Raw genomic sequence first — 20,488 nt, forward strand, 5'->3', positions numbered from 1 at the left:
GGAAAACCCAAAAAGGATTTTGAAAATATTTCTATTGGGCAAATTGAATAATACATAAATCAGACGGAAAATCAATTTATTAACCTGAAGAATCAAAACATGCTCAATCTGGTCTAATTTCTTTCAATAGCCTAGGAAATCAAACTGGATCAAATAAAGTCAAAAAAGATTGTGGCAAAAAAAAATGTTTCTGAAAAATCTTTTGGGTAGCTTTTCGAGGAAATATTTCACTGCCTACTCACCTGGTTTAAATCATTTTTGTTACTTTGGCTTACTTTTGTACTTTTAAAAGGACATCTTGACAGCTCACACAAGGAAAAAAAATCCACTTTTCTCTATTTTACAACGTGCCTTGTCTTAGTTTGTAAGACATGATTTAGCGAGAGTGCTCACAAAACACGTAAAATATCAACGCGTTGGAGAAAAAAAGATTTGCTACGAATACACCAATAATACGAGCAAAACAATTATTCCAAACCAAAAGTTTTGCGTTGAGAGACAATTACAATTGCTCCGAGTTCATAGCTAATAAGTGCCATTGCAATTCGTTTCTTCATTTATTGTACAAATTATCCGTGACATTATTGAATAATAAAACGTTTGTCGTCCTTCTACCTACATAGAGTGTTCTTACAATGGCCAAAGTTTCTTTGTCCTTTCTTCTCTATGGTTCGTGGCTTGAGTTTTCAGAACTGAAATCTTCACCAAAGAGGGCGAGAGGCCCTCCGACCACAAAGTTTTCCAACCACCTCTCAGCCAAAAAATGAATAAATAGACGGTGGAAGACGGACGAGAACGACCATCAGGTTACCAGGCACCAAAAAGCCAGTTCAGTTCTTGGAGGCATTATACCCCACAAAACGTGACAGTGAAGATGATGAGCTGAAAGTCCAACAGCAACCACTACACCCGTCACCCAAGAGTTACAATACAGAATAGTGTGTGAAAATCTGAAAATCACCTGGTGAACAGTGCAAAAATGAGGGATGTCTTTCTCTTGGTTTTGACTTGTTGTCTTCATTGGAGTGCATCGTTTCCTTTGGAAGACTCAGGTAATGATTTGACTTGAGCTATAGACATTTGAACGCCCATTTTGATCCAGAGTTCAATGAACTTGCCTTGAGGAGAAAACCGGCTAGACTACTTTATTGACTATAAAACACACTCTTAAGGCCTATTTGAGGCAGAATTGCGCTGAATATTGCTCATGCAATCGAGGCTATTAGAGCTGTGCATCTACTTTGGCTGGAGGCCGCTTTTGTCACATAGCCTGAACTAGAGCTGTAAGGAGTCATTGAATTCGACTCGTCAGACTCAACTCAGTTCCCGCTTTTGAAACGTGGCGAGTCAGGAAAAGTTTTCCTTGCCCACAAAAGTGCTTAGTTTTTTTATCGTTTTGAGGCATCGAAAGCGCTTTAAAAATTGCCACCCTGGTCATCATGCAAACCTCTACTACCAATACAGTAATACTCTGATTCATGTCGTTTTAAGTTTAGAATAAAAAATTAATCATTTCTTTCTTTTTACGTGAATGTGCGAACTAGTTAAAAACCAATCTAACACACAGATCTTAAATGGGAAGGGAAATCAGCACCTTCAAAATTAAAAAAAAGACACATTTGAAAGTATTGAAAAAAAAATCTTATTTTTCCATAAGTATTTTATGGAAATGTCAATGAATCGCGTAAATTGTCTCCGAGCTTTGAGTTTCGGTCTCAACGTACTAGTAGGTGGTCAAGTGCGATTGATTTGGCATTGTAATATCTTGTGTTCAGGAACTTTCTTAAGTCGGTTTTGAACATTATCGCTTCGAAATGAAGTTGAATGAAGTTATCCGTCTTCTTACAATTTCATCAAGATAAAAGTTTTGAATTCTAAGTGAACCCGACACTTTGCTATATTTTTGCAATAATACTTGTGATTCAATTTGCACTTTTTCTTCAAATCATATGATGTAGCACAGAAAACTTTAATGCCAATGTCTTGAAACTAGAATTTTAAAATGCTTCCGCCTTATCACTAATCTCAGAAAGATCTTCCCCTCTCAGTTCCTTTAAAAAACACGTTACAGAATCTGTTATTGTTGCTATCTTTGTTATTGGGACATTGAAGCAGGAAGGGAAGATGACGACATCTTAAAATTTTGAGAGCTCGCTCGTACTTTCGAGGCTTAATAACTCTTTGTTAAAGGATTTAACTAATAATGTCTGTTCTTTTATCCATTGAAGGAATGGTTCATGTAGCATTGTATCTTAATAAACTGTTTCGGTATCACTTATTAACGTGCATAAAAACTACTTTTTAAGTTAAAAAGCTAGGTTTGGATATATTTTTCGTATTTTATAATTTTCTCTATTTTACAATAGGTATTTTGAAACCTTAGAATAGTATTTTGTCCAATATTGAAACTTGTATCTTGGTTTTAGTACGTCCTCTGTGTTGAAAGGTATCCCAGTGACCAGCCAAAATTTGTGATTCCATCATTTTGCATCTGCAACTTCAATGCCCAAATAGTTCTCGAATCCCAAACATACACTATTGTACCTGGTTTTAAGTCCGACTTGGATAAGTTATCGATCAAATTTTCAAATCAATCTTACAATGAAGGCCTAGCCAGATGCCTCAACTCTGATTCGTTGAAGGGTCAGATATTGTATGAATAAAAAGTGAAATAATAATTATCATTTTTCACCTTGAACATTGGCTGGGGAGCGTTAAGGAACTCCGAAGAAAAATCCAATGTACATATAGAGATCACTTCATAGAAAGAAGTAACTGAGGTATTTACAATGAATTATCATATCATATTCTTTTACAAAACAAAAAAAAAGATCATTCTTAAACGAAAACATCGGTGAAAGAGGCTTGAAAATGGATTCGAAGTATGATTTTTCTCTGAACTGAAATTAGATAATCTAGGCTTAACTCACTCAATCACTAACATGACAAAAACGCTCCTAACGGTCCAACATTAGACTTAGTGACTTCTAAATATGACATGTGACATGATATGGCCAACGTGGTCTTTAACGACTATCTTACCTTTGCAGAGCAATGTAGCAATGATTGCCCCAAAGTTATGAAGCCCATCTGTGGATCAGACGGAGTCACTTACGCCAATGAATGTCTTTTGAACTACGAAGCATGCAAAACAGGATCTAACATTAAGATAACCGCTAGAGGACCTTGTACAGAGTCTTCCAATGTCTCGGACACTCCGCCCGAAATGACTGTGAATCCTGCTCTTCTTGAAAATGGTACATCGCTATTGAACAATCAGAGAATCTATCCTGGAAACGGGTCAATCTTTCTTACATTCCATTTCAGGAGACGAGGACCCAGAGAGCGAATGTGACCAGAACTGTCCGAAAACCTTGAAACCCGTTTGCGGTTCCGATGGTGAAACTTATCCTAATGATTGTGAATTGAATTTAGTGGCTTGTCAGAGAGGTGAATTCTTGGCTAAAACGTCAGATGGCGCTTGTCCAAGTGTCACCGAATCAGCTGAAAAAGAGGAAATACTGGCAGCAACAGTTCCCGAGGTTGACAACTCCTCCGGTTAGTAAATGAGATGAATTATAGGGCTCATTTCCATCATCCCGCCTGTTAGGTGACCCAAACTAAAAAAATAAGTGAGATAAAAATAGGTGCAATTATACCCTTAGTGGAAACTAATTGAACTTAAGATAAGATTTTGAAAGATGTTGTACTTGAAAGGTGCCGTAAACCATTTTGAACGTACCCCAAATAAAAATAGAATTGTCTAATTTAATGACTGAATTTATGGATGGAACAATTCAGTTTCTTCCATATCAAGGAATGCATTTTATACTTATTTTTCAAGGTTACCAAAGCTACCGGGTACCAAGTCATTATTGAGTAGATAGCTGCCATGGAAATCTACATAAATATCTAAAGAATACTAGAGCAGGTTGCTATTGGGGGCTAAGTCGGACCAAATGAATACCCTAAGACCAAACGGGAAATGAGGGTAATTTATATCTCTGTTTATGATCTCGAATTGGCCAAACGCCTTTTCATATGGTAATCCACGAGCAATCCTCATTATTGGGGGAAAAGGATCTATTAATCAAAGGGAGGTAACGTCAAAAATGCATCATGAAGCCTAAACCTAAAATAGGTTAAAGATCAAGTGCGGCAAAATAGTGGAGGCTAACATTTCAAATACTAGAGAGATATTCAAATGGCGTTGCCAAGGAAAATGTTCATGTCGTGTTATCTACGGCTTCCATGTTCCCTAAATTCTCAGTTATCAGCAAACCTGCCCCCATTTGGCGAGTGGAAGTGAAGTGTAATTGCATGGAAACGGGAAATATGTCTACAAGCTTGGCCTTTTTTTGTTTCATTTCAGATTGCGAGTCGAATTGCTCGGCAATTTATGCTCCTCTCTGTGGCAGCGACAATGTGACTTACTCGAGTTGGTGCCATTTGAAAGAAGCAGAATGTGTCAGTGGCGAGAAGATATTCGAAATAAGTCAGGGTCCTTGTCGAGAGCCTAATACTGACGCTTTGAACGCGGAAGAAGACGATTGTCCTGATCGTTGTCAGAGTGCGTTCAAATTGGTATGTGGATCAGATGGCAACACTTATTCAAGTGAATGCTCACTGCGGGAGTTTGCTTGTAAGTTGGAACAAAATGTAACTTGGGTCCACGATGGGCCCTGCCCCAGAAACTCTTCATCTCATCACTACGAGGACGAAACAGGGTGCAATTGCACGGTCAGTTTCAAGTACGCCCCAGTTTGTGGTACCAATAACCAGACCTACCCGGAGGAGTGTATATTGCAAAAGGAGGCATGCGCCAAGAATGACCCAACTCTTGTTGTCAAGTACCTTGGAGTTTGTGCCGAGGACACCAGATGTGCTCGGAGCTGCCGACAGGATTTTGAACCCGTATGTGGAAGTGATGGGTCAACCTATTCGAACCGCTGCACCTTGGAGAGTGAGGCCTGTCAGCAGAACAAGGACATCAACGTTCTGTATGAGGGGGTTTGTGGCCATCAGACGGAGGAGTGTCCCAAACTATGCATGGCCGTATTTGAACCGGTTTGTGGAAGTGATAATCAAACCTATGCAAATGAATGTGAATTGAAAGTGACTGCTTGCAAGGAAAGAAGCAATCTCACCCTAGGGTTTGTTGGATCGTGTGAAATGAGGATAACCCGACACTCGGATGGAGATGAGCTTGAGAATAAAGATTGTCCAGATATCTGCCCCTTGATCTTCAAACCTACCTGTGGCACAGATGGTCAAACATACGACAATGAATGTAAACTGAGGTCTGCGGCTTGCTTCTCTAAAACCAACATCACTGTGGAACATGAAGGTTCGTGCAAAACTTTGCCACAATTTCAACCAATTGAAAGTGAGGATGGGGGTTGTCATTTTTCCTGCCAAGATGTTACCACAATACCTGTGCCAGTTTGCAGCTCAAATAATGAAACCTATGGGAGTGAGTGCGAAATGAAAAAAGAAGCTTGCTTGCTAAATCTTACCTTGACTGTGCAATCGGAAGGTACATGTGATCAACCCAAAATCCCTGCCAATAATACCTTAAACATCAAGAAAATCTGTCCCGTGATGTGCCCTGCTAAGTTCAAGCCAGTCTGCGGTTCAGACGGCGAATCTTATGACAATGAATGCCGCTTAGAAATGGCACAATGTGAGAGGGATCAGAAGCTTTTCAAGGCCTTTGATGGATTGTGTGAAACAAAGGAAAGGTCAGATGCGCTCTTGGCCTCATCACAATCTACTGATGTGTATTCCAATAGTTGTAATCTAAAATGCACCAATGAACTAAGGCCTGTGTGTGGAACAAATGGTCAAACCTTCAATAACAGGTGTCTTTTGGATATGTTCAATTGTGAAAATACCAACTTGGTCGGTATCGATTTTGAAGGTGATTGTGATTTTCCAATTCTGGCCGCTTTGGAACAAGAAGAGATATCCAACTGTGAATTGAGTTGTTCTGCTGAAGACGTGGATCCAGTTTGTGGGACGGATGGAAAAACCTATTCTAGTGAGTGCTTCTTAAAGCGTTGGTCTTGCCAATTAAACAAACCCATTTATGTGTCATATCGTGGTCCATGTGCCTCTAACAGCGTTCCTGAAATTATTTTTGCTGCACTTGAAACGGAAGAGCAAGAAGAACCCCAAGAAAACGATTGCAACTTCAGGTGTACAAACGAATATCGACCAGTTTGTGGAGATAATGGGGAGACTTTTGGCAGTCAGTGTCAATTGGATCAGAGTAATTGCCTCAACGGAACCAACATTTCAACTGCTTTCCAAGGAGATTGTTCCTTACCCCCGGTTGCAGCTCTAGAGGCTGACGAGCCCACTTGCTCAGAGTTTTGCCCCTTGGACCCCGAACCAGTTTGCGGTACTGACGGTCTGACCTACACAAATGAATGTTTTTTACTCAAAAAGGCTTGTGAGCAAGGCATCAATTTGTGGGTTTCTTACCCCAGTCCTTGTGGAACATTGTTTAAGTCCAGTGATAAGTTGGAAAAATGTCCAACTGGTTGCTCCAAAATCAAGAAGCCCGTGTGTGGCAATGATGGGATAACTTATGACAATGCTTGTTTGTTGAAGATGCATAACTGTCAGCAAGGAACATATATCAAAGTAAAATTTGCTGGTGATTGTGCAACTCCTCTCACCTTGGAACTTAGAGTAAACTGCCGAGCAACATGTTCTGGCCTTGATCATGTTTGTGGAACCGATGGGCTCACCTATGACAATGAATGTTCTTTGAAAAAATGGGCGTGCTTGCAAAATCAAACCACAGTGGTAGCTCATGCCTCAACTTGTAAGAGAGATGATCTTTTGCAACCAATTGAATGCCCTCAAGAATGTCCAGAAGAAAAAGACGAAGTATGTGGGAGTGACGGCCAAACCTACCCCAATGAGTGCAAACTCAGGAAGCAGGCTTGTTTGCAAGAAACTGCTCTAAGAAAATTGCTTCCTGGCAAATGTCCGTCATTAGAAGAAGTGTTCTGCGCTCTTGAAGAGTGTCCAAACTATTTCAAACCAGTGTGTGCCTCTGACAACTCAACATATGAAAACGAATGCCATTTCCATCATAACAATACCTGTGGCGATGTGAAAACTGGGATCACTATCTTGGCTCATGATTTTTGTGAGACACTCAAGGTCAAAGGCAATTCAAATGAAGACTGTCAATATGACTGTTCTGAAATTGACTCGCCTGTTTGTGGATCAGACCAAAGGTCATACTTAAATGGATGTTTTCTAAAAGCAGCAGCTTGTCAAACTGAATCACCTATTACTATTGTTCACACAGGAGAGTGTGAATACATCCCAAGTGAAAGCCTTTCAAATCAAAATGAATGTCCCAAACTTTGCCCTGCCATTTTTGCCCCTGTTTGTGGATCTGACAACAATACTTATGATAATGAATGCTCCTTGAAAGCCAAGGCATGCTTTGACAAGATCTCTGTGAGTGTAGCATACCCCGGAAAGTGTGAAATGACTGTGGAGGAAGTTGTGGAGAAGTGCGCTCAAATATGCCCTACAATTTATGCACCAGTGTGCGGTACTGATGGGAAGTCCTACCCTAATGAATGCCATTTGAAAGCCAAGGCATGTCGAGACAAATCTGGTGTAACTGTAGCATCAATTGGAGAATGTCCAAGCATCATGGAAGATCAGCCCTGCCCAGTCCTGTGTCCTGCCATTTATGCCCCTGTTTGTGGTTCTGATGGTCAAACCTATCCCAGTGAATGTAACCTTAAATCTACTGCTTGCCAAGAAAAGTCTAGTGTGGTCATAGAGTTCATTGGAGAATGTCCAATGATTGAGGAAGATTCATTGGCTGATATATGCCCTGCTCTTTGTCCTGCCATATATGCCCCCGTTTGCGGTTCAGATGGGCAAACCTATCCCAGCAAGTGCAATTTCATGGCCAAAGCTTGTGAGGATAAATCTAACCTGACCATTGTTTCCATTGGGGAGTGTCCTAGTTTGGAGCAAGAAGTGACTGGTCCAGCCTGCCCTACCTTCTGTCCAGCTATTTATGCTCCTGTTTGTGGCACTGATGGTCAAACTTATCCAAGTGATTGTAATTTGAAAGCCCAAGCTTGTCAAGATAAATCCAATCTAGCAATTGCTTCATTTGGAGAGTGCCGCCAGGACTCTGTCATGGAAGACAATGGTGAAGATTGTGCTACTTTCTGTCCAGAAGTGTTTTCTCCTATTTGTGGAACAGATAACAATACCTACTCCAATGAGTGTTCATTGAAATCCAAGTCATGCTTGGACAAAACAAATGTGACTGCAGCATATCCAGGAGCATGCGTAGCTCTGGGAGCAACTGGCGCAAATAACGGATGCCCCTTGTTGTGTCCTGAAACAAACTCTCCGGTTTGTGGTTCAGATAACAAGACATACACCAATGAATGCCATTTGAGGAAGGAGGTCTGTCAAGCCGAGTCTTCAAAGTTGACAATTGCTTCCTTTGGAGAATGTCTAATTTCAACATCAGAAGAAGGCCAAGAAGATTGTCCAATATTTTGTCCTGCAATATACGCGCCAGTTTGTGGATCTGATAATGCTAGCTATCCCAATGAATGCTCATTGAAGGCAAAGGGGTGTGCTGAAAAGGTAGATATAACTGTTTTATACAATGGTGAATGTGTGACTACCGAGGGAGAACCTTCCACTGAGGAATGCCCTCAGAAATGTCCTACCATATTTTCCCCTGTATGCGGATCAGATGGTAAGACCTATACCAATGAATGCAACCTGAAGGTCCAGACATGTGCCGAAAAAACTGGTGTGACAGTTGCCTTTCCTGGTTTTTGTGACAAAGACATGCTGGCCGCATTGGAGGAAGATTGTCCAATCATATGCCCAACTTTGATAGCTCCAGTGTGTGGTTCAGATGGGAAAACCTATTCCAATGAGTGCTCTTTAGATGCCCAAGCTTGCATAGAGAAGTCTGGAGTCACAATTGCGCATTCTGGAGCTTGTCCAGAGGAAATGGTTACCGAAGAAATAGCATGCCCAAATGATTGCCCAGATAATTTTGCTCCAGTTTGTGGTTCTGATGGCGAAACCTATATGAATGCATGCGCCTTGAAGCTTAAGAAGTGTGAATCTGCCACTGAGATCTTTGTAGCACATGATGGGAAATGCTTGAAAGACATTCTTGAGACTACTTTACAAGAATGCCCATTGATATGCCCATCTATAGAAGCCCCGGTTTGTGGTTCGGATGGTGAGACTTATCCTAATGATTGTTCACTGAAGGCCAAGGCTTGCACTGATGTGTCGCAATTGACAATTGCCCACATTGGCATGTGCTTAAAAGATATAGTGGAAGGAGCATCAGGTGAATGTCCAGTAGTGTGCCCAGCTATTGATGCTCCGGTTTGTGGGTCAGACGACAAAACCTATCCCAGTGAATGCTCTCTGAAAGCCACGGCATGTGCAGAGAAATCTGGATTGGTGGTTGCTTATGCTGGCAAATGTGAAACGGACCAAAAAGAGGAATAAACACTAAATAATGACTTTGAATTGAATTCACTGATTTATGATAAAGTTATAGTAACTATATTGTTAATAAACATACCTACGAATCATTATTTGGTTCAAGCTCTGGGGATTGAGGAAAATCCAGCGTTTGTAAGGTTAATGTTTCTGATTTTTTTGGGCAATATTTTTGGGCAAGTTCTGTGAATATACATAGTTTTTAAACACGTCTGCATGCACCAAGAAAGAATGCAATTTTGAAGAGCAACTAGTCTTTCTCTTCAAAATACAGTTCAATAGTTTGTTGGGTTTAGTGTTAAAATCTTCCAGACCCTTTTCTAAGACAAATATAATTAAGACTAGAATTTCAAGAAATCTTATGGTAAGAATAAACGCATTCTTCAACTTGTTGTTGACAAGATCCCATTTCCACTCCACCGTTAAAGAATCTTATTTTAGAAATCTATATTTTGCCCTACCTCTAAAGCAGATTATGTGCGATTCCTGAGAAACATGCTTACTTAAAACACACTTGAATTTTTTTTCATTTCAAACAGGTTTTTTCCATCGTTAAAAAATATAAATGTCTATTTCAAAACATGCAAAACAAAAATGCCCACGTCATGTAGGTTGGACTGAAAGATGCATCTGCGTCATATTGGTTTGGTTTAATTGGAGGTAGTGATTCCCTTGGGACATGTAGAGTTGGGCTTTGACGGCAGTCGGATGGTTAATGGCCGTTTCTCTTGATGGAAGGCAAACAAGCCAATTGGTACTCTCCACCAACTTTAAAGCTCTTCAACTTGACTATCCCCGAGTTCTTGTAACCCTTTTTGCTAAGCTTCTTGGAATTGATGAGCGGGAAGTCTTTCCCAGCCACCATGGCAGAACCCATCTCTCTGAGCGTGGTGGTGAAGCTACCGATGATATCATGTGAACCATTACTGTCCCAATCATAGACCTCAATCTGGAGCTTCCGATCGTAATCCCCATTACACACATCAACCACGGGTATGGTAATAGGAGCCCAAACTGGATTGAGTGTGTTCTTGATCGTCTCACTTTTATGCACTGTGACGAAGTTACCTTGGACGGCGGATTTGCTCAAGACAAAGTAGGGATCACTCTTGCTGAACATATCTTTCTTATCCACCTTTTCCGCGGCCAATTGTAAGGTGATGGTATCGCTATTGTCAGTTCTTGCCTCCGTTACGAAAGTGAAGCGACCACGCTTACTCGGACCCTCCTTCATCACGGATATGAAACGTCCCCCAGGAGCGGTAACCAAATTGGCCAAAGGAACCTCCAAACCACCAAGGAAGTCTTGCCTCTTAAGATTGGAGGAATCCTTGTCATGGTCGTAGACCTCAAATTTGAGCAGTTGTTGTGAGTTATTCACCAAGAACTTGGTCTGCCACGCGGGTTCCAGGCAATCTTGAATGGTTTCAGTACGTCCCATCTCCTGCCAATGGGATCCGGATAGTTCATAAAGGACACAGAACGGATCGGATTTCGAGGTCCAATCTTTGTTTGCCAAATTTTGGCATGCCACGCTGATCTCCAAAGTTGGTGTACTACCTTGGCCGGTCGAGAAAGAGCCTCCGGAACCTCCGGGCGAGTTCGAGACTTGGCCGGGCATAACAAAGCCCGACATTGTTAGTTCAATATGAAGACACTCAAATGGGAGGGATGATGCGAAACAGTCTCAGGACAGTTCTTGATTGTTTGAGATATTATGTTGGATCCATTTGCCCGCTACTGATAAGATAAAGTATGACTGTTTTGACAAGGATTTGATGAGTAATGCAGTTATGTGGGTTCATACTGATCATGGGAATGCCTGTCTTTTCACTTTCAGGCATCTTTTCAAATACTTAAGACAATGTCTTATTCAGCTAGAGTTTTCAACAGTTTGAACTAACCCCTTTCAGATCAGTTTTGGGTCTCTTTTGGTCATGATATTCCAATACTTAGTTGACGGTCCCGCTTTTTTCAATTTAGCTTAACATTTAAAAAATCTAACCTAAAAGTATAAAGACAACCTTTAAACTTTATATCCAATGGTGCGGCAAATAATGAGCAATAACGATCATTTTTTTCTATTTTTGATACAATATCAATTGATTGGTACTCTGCTAAAGCTATTTGAATGATTATACATTAGATCTCAATTGAGTTTACATATTTACGTCAGCAAATAAATTACTTGCTATCTTTCATTTTATATCTTTGAAATAATTGTGCAAAGCATTTCTTGGATAACAAAAAGGGAAGTGCTTTAAACAAGAACCAATTCAAATTTTTGGCTCACTAATGTATGGGTCTTTCTTTTTCTCACTTTCAGGCAATTTAACCTTGCTTTCCTTGTTTACTTGCACTCTATCTCTCTTTATTGTTGTTTCATCCTTAGTTCGTGACTTTAATGATTGTAATGAGTCTCAAGATGATTAAATATGCTTCGACTTAAATCAATCCCCTTATCTCTGACGTCCATACCACTAAGTACGATCAAGTGATTCTGACTCTTCAGTTTAGACTTGATCCATTTAAGCCCTATTTTAGCAATGGATCGTTTCTTTGCCATTTTCTTGGTTCTTCAGTGCACTTCGTGGCCTTTGGTCTTTGGCGCTGAATGTCGACATCCTCCTCCAAGTCCAGATTTCACCAATGAAGGCTATGCTGGACGTTGGTACGAGATTGGAAAGGTGAGAGCTTATTTCCTCGTGCCAGAAGTGTTTCTTCTCCCTCGGAATTGGGAATGACCACACTTTGAACATTGAAGCGCGCTGATTTTGAGCACTGCAGTGCAAAGACACAATATTGGAGACTCTAACAAAAAAAAAGGGGACAAAATTATTGCAAATCTAGTGGTTAGGTATCAATCCAGATTTTACTCTGAAATGATATTACCTGTTTGTTCTCAAAAGTGTTTTTTAAATCTATTTTTTTGTATTTGGGGTGCTAGGGTTGGAGGGGATTAACCTCGCCCGGCCAACGAAGCTTGCCATCACATTGTCCAATTTGTTTCCGATAGCCAGTGTCATAGTCCGTATCAGATTGGTTCTCCGTCTGTGGGTGTGGTTTGGGTCTAAAAGTTTCCTTGAGAAAGGTCGGGGAGGAGAATTGAACCAAAGACCTTTCTCATGTAAGGAAACTCCGCTAACCACTACATCACATCTCCTCCCTAAATTCAAACCACCAATGCATTATCCTCACAGTTTTGATCTAGTTGTACCATTTTACTTTCCGATTTTGGAAAATATTCTGCTATATGGAATTGAAAATTGGCCAATAACCTCGTTTGAAAAATTCCATAACACAATAACTTTTCACGTGTTGAATACTATTACTCTCAACTTTCATCTAGAGAAGAAGAAGAAAAACCGAATCCCCAAAAGCAATACAAATGCAATGAAAATTATTGGCCTGTGAAAACTCAACTTTGTTATAGGGTGTCTTTCTCTGGCGTAGTGTATAATTTGGAAGATGTTCTTCTTTTCCTGTCCGTCATGGACAGCCTTTATCCACACTCTACTCCAAGGATTTATCACTTCTAGATTCAAACTTTGGGTGGATCTCTGTTCCAATTGGGCTCCGTTTGTACCATTGCCACGTATAGTCCCTACGACCCCATGAGTGGAGGTGGCGATATTGGTTATTCGTCTAGTTTCCAAGAGCCTAATGGAACATTTGTCAATGCCACAGGTTCGCATTCAAATATTCAAAGCTAGCATGGAGTCAAACCGAAAAGTGGAAGCCTTTTTCTCCTAGATAGCTGAGCATCTTTGAAAGTTTCTTGGTTTCTCCAACAAAAAAGGGATCAAGAGCCTCGTCAAATATTCGGATTCAGCTTGGAGATCCAATTAACAACTTGTCAAGTCCTGGTGGCACGAGCTAAAAGGCTGGCTTGAGAGGTTATCTGGACACAGTGGTTTGAATGCCTTGTTAGGTTTTGTTGGAAATGCACAAACACAGGCACTCGTCTGATTTAAAATTCACATTTTTGGCATTCTATTAGTTTGAAATATTACGAGAAACGACTTGGAATTCATTGCTTATGGGAATTTAGTTCACATCAAAAACATAAAAAGCAAAGATATATTAAGTGGTCCTGTTTTCAGGAACTTTTAGTTCAAAATGCCATGTCAAACTTCAAATGCCTGGACAATCAAAGTCAATTTTCAGTATCACGAAAGTTTTTTTTGTGTTATTTATGCTCTTTCAAAAATATCACGAAATGCTTATTTATATTATTTAAGACAATCTGAAAATAGTTAGGTTTGAAAATTTGTTTGGCAAGGATCAAAAACGTAATCAAGATGAGTTCTGATTTAAAACATCACATAGTATTTTTGAGGCCTTGCAGTTTTTTCTGAAATCTTGATCTTTGTTTAATTGCGAGAGCTTTTAACATTTCCAAAATTAACAGTCAAGAATTTTCACATTTACACGTTTTATGTTTCCAAAAAGTAATAAAAGAAGGAAAAATCCAAATGATATGTAAAACAAGAAAAGTGTCAAAAGAAAGCGTCTGGCCTTTCCTAGGAAATAAGGAAGTCATTTTAGCCACCGTGTGGAGCAATAAAAGCTAAAGTAGAAGCTGAAACATCGGGCTGATGATGTGATTGTAGCAACAGACCTTAGTAAATTATCTTGTAAATGTAATTAATTTCATTTATTGCGGTCTTTGCACAAATCGCAAGTGAGTTATGAGTGTTTACTGTAAAACACCAATACAAGAACATTTCTGTATTGAGTTATATTTGAAGGTGCCTTGAGATGAAAACTGAATTTAGGATTACTGAAAGAGACCAAACCTTTTGAACACGCTTAATGTTTTATTGAAATATCTCAATTACTTCGGCCCAAACGTCATTAATCACAACTACTCCAAGCTCAAATTCAATTAATGATTGTTATTCACTATTCAAGTTTGATTAATCACAAGTACATGAAATGGTACCTGCAATTGTGCAATTGTAATTACAAAAACAAATACATACCGCGTCTGTGTCAGAGAAAATGTTTTTGGCATTTCTTGATCATAATATGTGCGGCTACGTAACTTCCACATTCGTCGTATTATAAACGATGTACTCCATCTGACATTTCTCAAGAACATGATCTCAAAGAAAAAAAAAAGCATACGATGCTGTGCATTCGTTGGTATCAAATGATCTTTAATAGAGCACAAATACATAAATTGATTCCACCCTTTTTGCATACAGTACATCAATTCCAAACTATTTTGAGCAACCAAAATATCATCGAGCAACATCTAACTCTCCAGGTCATCCGTCACCATTCTACCGTTTTAATTTGATGCTCTTTCTTTCCTTGACAAAGAAGTTTTGTTCTTTCCCAGGATTTCTGGTTGAGCAAGAGGCACCCGGTCATTTCGTTCAGACTCTCGAGTTCTTTGGCGTGGAAGGACCCTCGGTGGATTACAACGTGATTTGGTTGGACGAGGACTCGGCCATCGAGTACGATTGCAATCCCAATGGTCTGGGAGTGGATTATTGCTTGCACTTTATGTCCAAGACGCCGACCATGTCTCAAGAGAAGCTGGACCAACTGATTGCATTCTCAGGTGACCTTTGAATGCCAGGAAATGATAGAAGTGGCTCTGGAGTTGTCATTGACAGCTCTTGGGTGTGACTTGCTCAGCCAGTCCAGATCAAGGTTATCTTCAAGATTTGAGGAGTGGTTCACAGAGTGTGTTCTTCTTTTATATTTCAGTGGGAATGGACCTCAACCCTAATGATATCGAGTACAAAGCCGGCTCACATGAGGGATGTTGGGAAGGTTTCGAGTGAGCTTTCACAATAAACAGATTTCAGGAAAGTTTCGGATCCTTTCTAACTTGCTTGAGGTTAGACTTTCTACTTGAGCGAGTTTCACGACCAATGGTCAGACTCTTGGGCCAGGAAGCAAACTTTCGATAGAACGATAGAACCGTATCATAGTACATTAAGTCAGGTCAATAACAGGGTTGACCGAAACAATTCTACCATTGAAAATGATTTGAACAAGCCTATTTGAACATTTTTTTTACTACGTTATATGGCATTGATACATCAACAATGAAGCCTAAGATTGTTTGTTTAGTGGCTCAGTTGATTTTATGAGCAATTTAATATTGAGGACGGATCGGGAAATGAACTCTAGATGAAAGTTTAGATTCCGTAACTTTTTGTATTAAATCTAAAGTTAAAAGAATTATGTAATGGTATTACATTTGCAAAAATGATTGAAATGATAAAACAAATTTGAAAATTACTCAATAATCCTTCTTTGGCTTGGCCTTATAACCACCCAAATGATAATTTTCTTTGATTTTCTGCTTCCAATCCATAAATATCATAAGGTTAGTTCCTGCTTTACACGAAATACGGTTTATTTTTGGCACTTCAGAGGGTGCCTTGTGAGCTAGCCTCCTCAATATTTGAGCCCTTTTTGACTGACTATCTCAAAAGTTTTTGTATAATAGGCAGGGGACAAGAAAATAGCTGATCCTCTTGGGCAGAATATCATCTTTATTATCTCAAAGTGGCTCAAAATTTTATCCATTTTCGTCAAAAAAGACAAATATTTTACGGATAGAAACATTCAAACCTCTTATTTATCCATTTATAGTCAAATAAGTTCAGATGTGTGTTCAAATGGCAGTAAACATTGGTCAGAAGTCACGAATTAAAGATAAGAATGTGAAAGTGATGGTAAAGATAATTGACCAAATTAACTTTTAAATCAATGATATGTTTTGCTTGTCCTTATAAAATCATCAATGGGCCTGCTGGGAACTTTGCATGCCACTAGGTTTGAAGCTAAACTTAGAATATACAACTTAACAATGCTGAGGGAAAGCATATTAGAATATAAGTTTTTAAACATGTCGAAAAAGATAGCAAACTTTCATTCAAATAGCTTTGTCCGTTTTATATTGCACTATTGTAAAAAAATATCAAAAATTCTTTGCTTAATGTTTCAATGTCACATGAATTGAGTTTTCAACAGTTTGAACTAACCCTTTATTTATGAAGCCTTTCATAAACAATTGCTAGTTAATCTGAGCTAAAATCGACCTTTTGCATTTGTGAAGAATCAGTGGTTTCTTGTTTTTGCCTGGCATGGAGGAGACAGTGAGAATTGGTGGGTAGAGTCCGTTCATGTGTAACATTTTCCAAATATTTACTCTAAAATATTACATAAATTTCGGAAAGGGTAAAAATATTGTTGTTGTTATTTCCAAAAGATCAAATAGTTTGCAGAAAATATTCTCTCTGGGCCGTCTGACATTAGAAATAAAGGTCCCTATTAAACACAATCTGTTTAATGACCACAATAAGAATTTGGACGATTTAAAGGACTCACCCTGTTTGTAGGTGAAATATTCTTCCACTTGCCACGTGTATGTCTTGGTCTTTATGATGGCAATCACGACGCTATTGGGCTTTCTTTTGCTCATACGAGAATTATCAATGTCGCAAAATGGTGCGCTTCGAGCCCCAAAAGCGACATTTTTACGTTGCGATAGTGGCTGTGCTTGCTAGCTTGTTCAATTTGAACGTGGATCCAAAGTCATTTTCGCATGAGGAAAGCGGCGTTTTATCCCGCAGAAAAGGAGATATATTCAAATATATCACAGACATCAAAGATATTCCAGAGTGGTTTCCAGTCTTCAGGAATGTCTATGAATTGGATTCCAAGGTGCTGAGGGTGGGAAAACGCTACAAAGGCGAGGTGAAACTGGCTCAAGGTAAATCAAAGAAGGTCTTCGAGTTGGTTTGCAAGTGTTCATGAAAAGTTTTTTTTGAAAAACAGATCCAGTAGTTAAAAAGGGCTCTTGTTCATCCTTAATCATGATAAATTCCTGATAAATGTGAACCATTATTAATAGAGAATATTGGATATCTATTTTCTAAATAAATTGTCCTTAGGACGATTTGTAAAATATGAAAAAGGATCACGTTCCTCGTCTGAAAAAATGCACTCTTACTGTCTAACTACCTTTTGAAATGCTTCGATCATGCAGTTCCTAATTGAAATAAAATCCTTTGACAAAAAAGGCAATGTGAGAGTTGTTTAATTTTGTGTTATGTTATGTCTTCTATTTTTATTTTTTCGTTTGGGGTTTCATTGGCTTTGCTAACCGCTACAAGGAATGTAGTCTCCGGAACTCGGTACTATCAAAATTGAAATATTATAATTAGTCTAATTTTCACCACGTAAACTTTATTCATCATTTTTTCCATATTTTTACTTTTTTAACTATCCAATCTTAATGCTCTTACTAGAGACGGTTAATAATAAATGATATAAAGAAGGAAATGAGCATTGTAGCTGACATACAATCCTCTTAAAACCCAGAAGTGTAAAAATCCCTATTTGACATTGTATGACACAATTTACAAGCCCAAATCTATCAAAAGGCATATTTGATATTTTATGAAATCCGGTTCCTTCTTTCAAGTCAGACTTGGACAAGTTTTTAGATAGCATTCCAGATCAACCCTACATTCAAGGACTAGCTCGGTCTGCCAACTCAAATTCGTTGGTAGACCAAATATCATATATAGATTGAAAGGTAATAAATAGACGAATTATAACCTTTTATTTTAATAGTACTGGGGATAGTAGGGTTAAAAAAGCCCGTGAAAAACCAAACCAAATTTCAAAGTAACGCCTGTGTTCTTAGGAATTTTCATTGAATTGAATAAGTATGCCTTGATTGATACCGAACTATATCTAACTTTTCATATAATCCTCAGCAATATCAAATGGAGTATTTACAATCGTTGATCTTTTATTATGCCATCAAGTCCATTCCACCAAAAGATTAGTATATCTGGACGGCTAACCCATGAATACATGATTAGAGAACATTGGAAAATTTGGGATGATTTCATTGATAGAACTCCAGGAAACATCATCAACAAGAACCGATATTTTTCCTTCCAGGATACTCTTACACCATGGACTTTGAGGTCAAAGAATTAGTCCGTGGTTCAAAAGTGGTGATCAGCTCTGAAAACCTCTTCAAACCCGTTATGACCGCCCAAGTGTCTACGAGCAAAAATGGGAAGAGCACCCTGAGTTTCAGCTGCTACTACGATCGGCCCTCAGCCCTTTTCCAAGTGAGTCCAACTTCAGGGAGGGCTAAAACATTACATGGATTTTACTCAATATCCTGCCTATAACGGAATGATTGAGCTCGTTTCTGTTCATTTGTTCAGCTGAAGGGTTAAGATTTGGTTTACTCGAGTAAAAACTGTTGTAACATTATGTAAATGATTCCTCACAATTAAACAAAATATTGGCCTTAGCGGATGGTGTTCTACAACGATAGTAAGCTTCAAAAGGCAACACTGAATTACAATTTTTTTTGTGACATCACAACCGGACTTGCTCTAACTTCAAATCTTATGTCTTCATGTTGTGATAAAATCATCAATTTCTCACTTTTTGTCAGCATTGTAACCTCCTGTTTGGCCCATTTGTATGGTTTCATCACAAGCAGATGAACCAACTTGCCATTAAATGCTTCATGCCCAACTATACCCTTTCTTATTCACACACATCTTGTGAGCTACAAGGAACCACTGGATGGGATAAACATGACGATCGAGCTGACTAAAAAGAGTATGCGTTTAGATGCCCAGTCGAGTTAATGTCATCCCACTTGTTCTTGGTTGGTTTTCAGTACACCCTTGGGCCCATTTTGAAGTTCCTTACGATGCAACACATGAGACACTCGCTCTTCGTGCTCCACTGGTTGTTGCCTCCATCCGTCTCAAACGGCCCGGACAGTTCGACCTTTGCCTCTTAGATATCCAATAATGTCACATTCTTTGCTTTTCGATTTTCTCGAATTGTTATGGACGAATAAACTAGTTCGATCTCATCAACATCGATTTTGAATTTGAAGTTGTTGGTGTTGTTTTTTCTCTCATTACGCCTTTGTGGGTTTAATCAGTTAGGGTTATAAGGATTAATATATTTTTAATATATTCGAGTTGTTTCTTTACCACAAAAATTTGGCATTTTGTCATGCTACAAAATTGAGTAAGAGTATTTCATGGTTATATTTTGAAATGGCTAAGATTACGTCGTAGCACTCAGGCCTTAACAAAAACCATTGAGGTATTTCGTTTCGCCAGGATATGGTACAAAAGTGATAATAATAGTTTATTACAACACTTACCTCTGATTCGGAAAGTATGTTTCCTTTTGGTGCTTCAGCCATGTTTAACCACTAATTTAGTGACCAATGGACAGAAGTTTGACCAAAACGCGATAGTGTACGGTGAAGTACTCACGGCCTTCGTAAAGCCATTTTGGCCTCAAGCTTGTGATATTTCGTCTTAAGGCCACGTCTTTCAACATAGCATGAATTGAGTACGATGCATTTCAGCATAGAGCTAGCCCAAGTTTATAAAGGTGGGAAAATATCTTGTTTTGCCGTTGAGGGCAGATTTCAGATAGTTTTCAAAACTAGTTTTACTTACACAAAAGTAGCCACTCTTAAACGTTAACTTATGTTGAGACACCAACTAGCACTCAATCCGCCAGGTTTGCTCGTCACCGGCAAAACAAATTATCTTTCCGAGCTTGCCAGTGATGAATGAATATGAACAGTTCTTCCCTATATTTCACATACATTACACGAGGTTGCGCTTTATTCGTTTGTATTTTAGCGTACCGGGTTTGTTTGGCGCCAAACAGGGTCTTTGAAATCAGGGCTGCTACATTTTACTAGAAACCAATCCTCCACTCGACTAGGGCTGGAATAATGTCGGGTGATCCGGATTTCCCTCTTAAGAACGATTTTTTCCAGGATTCATCACGCCTTCGTCTACCTTAAAAACCAACCGACAATAGCTCCAACATATGAGACCAAAGTCCACTCTCCCTCTGACCCAAATGTCCCCGTTGAATATGGCCAGCCTGAAGCATGGTTCAAGTTTGACCT

General features: G+C 39.2%; 3 protein-coding genes across 4 annotated transcripts; 2 read left to right on the forward strand and 1 right to left on the reverse strand.

Moving 5' to 3' along the window:
• The first annotated feature begins 921 nt into the window (after nt 1-921).
• Nucleotides 922-9,629, forward strand: LOC131892801 (serine protease inhibitor Kazal-type 5-like). The gene is made up of 4 exons (XM_059242651.1): nt 922-1,052; nt 3,051-3,257; nt 3,328-3,558; nt 4,373-9,629. The coding sequence occupies exons 1-4, from the start codon at nt 980-982 to the stop codon at nt 9,538-9,540; spliced, it is 5,679 nt and encodes a 1,892-aa protein (XP_059098634.1). The 5' UTR covers nt 922-979; the 3' UTR covers nt 9,541-9,629.
• Nucleotides 9,630-10,246: 617 nt separating this feature from the next.
• Nucleotides 10,247-11,170, reverse strand: LOC131893331 (copine-5-like). The gene has a single exon (XM_059243331.1). The coding sequence runs from the start codon at nt 11,168-11,170 to the stop codon at nt 10,247-10,249; it is 924 nt and encodes a 307-aa protein (XP_059099314.1).
• An 830-nt stretch (nt 11,171-12,000) lies between these two features.
• LOC131893591 (uncharacterized) lies at nt 12,001-19,424 on the forward strand. Of its 2 annotated transcripts, XM_059243677.1 has the most exons (7): nt 12,001-12,018; nt 12,079-12,221; nt 13,074-13,221; nt 14,882-15,106; nt 15,256-15,388; nt 18,478-18,653; nt 19,220-19,424. In XM_059243677.1, exons 2-5 carry the CDS (start codon nt 12,081-12,083, stop codon nt 15,330-15,332), a joined length of 591 nt encoding a protein of 196 aa, XP_059099660.1. In that variant the 5' UTR covers nt 12,001-12,018; nt 12,079-12,080; the 3' UTR covers nt 15,333-15,388; nt 18,478-18,653; nt 19,220-19,424. The 2 variants fall into 2 exon arrangements, with proteins under 2 accessions (XP_059099660.1, XP_059099662.1); XM_059243679.1 differs by lacking the exons at nt 12,001-12,018; nt 12,079-12,221; nt 13,074-13,221; nt 14,882-15,106; nt 15,256-15,388 and adding an exon at nt 15,395-17,275.
• The last annotated feature ends 1,064 nt before the right edge of the window (nt 19,425-20,488 follow it).

The sequence above is a fragment of the Tigriopus californicus genome, chromosome 2, assembly GCF_007210705.1.
Source record: "Tigriopus californicus strain San Diego chromosome 2, Tcal_SD_v2.1, whole genome shotgun sequence".
Classification (NCBI taxonomy): Eukaryota; Metazoa; Arthropoda; class Copepoda; order Harpacticoida; family Harpacticidae; genus Tigriopus; species Tigriopus californicus.

Coding starts and splice junctions, on each gene's coding strand:
- LOC131893591 (XM_059243677.1), top strand. CDS start 12,081: ATGGATCGTTTCTTTGCCATTTTCTTGGTTCTTCAGTGCACTTCGTGG. Junction 12,222..13,073: donor GTTGGTACGAGATTGGAAAG/GTGAGAGCTTAT, acceptor TATCACTTCTAG/ATTCAAACTTTGGGTGGATC. Junction 15,107..15,255: donor CCAACTGATTGCATTCTCAG/GTGACCTTTGAA, acceptor TTTATATTTCAG/TGGGAATGGACCTCAACCCT.
- LOC131893331 (XM_059243331.1), bottom strand. CDS start 11,170: ATGTCGGGCTTTGTTATGCCCGGCCAAGTCTCGAACTCGCCCGGAGGT.
- LOC131892801 (XM_059242651.1), top strand. CDS start 980: ATGAGGGATGTCTTTCTCTTGGTTTTGACTTGTTGTCTTCATTGGAGT. Junction 1,053..3,050: donor GTTTCCTTTGGAAGACTCAG/GTAATGATTTGA, acceptor TTACCTTTGCAG/AGCAATGTAGCAATGATTGC. Junction 3,258..3,327: donor TCCTGCTCTTCTTGAAAATG/GTACATCGCTAT, acceptor ATTCCATTTCAG/GAGACGAGGACCCAGAGAGC.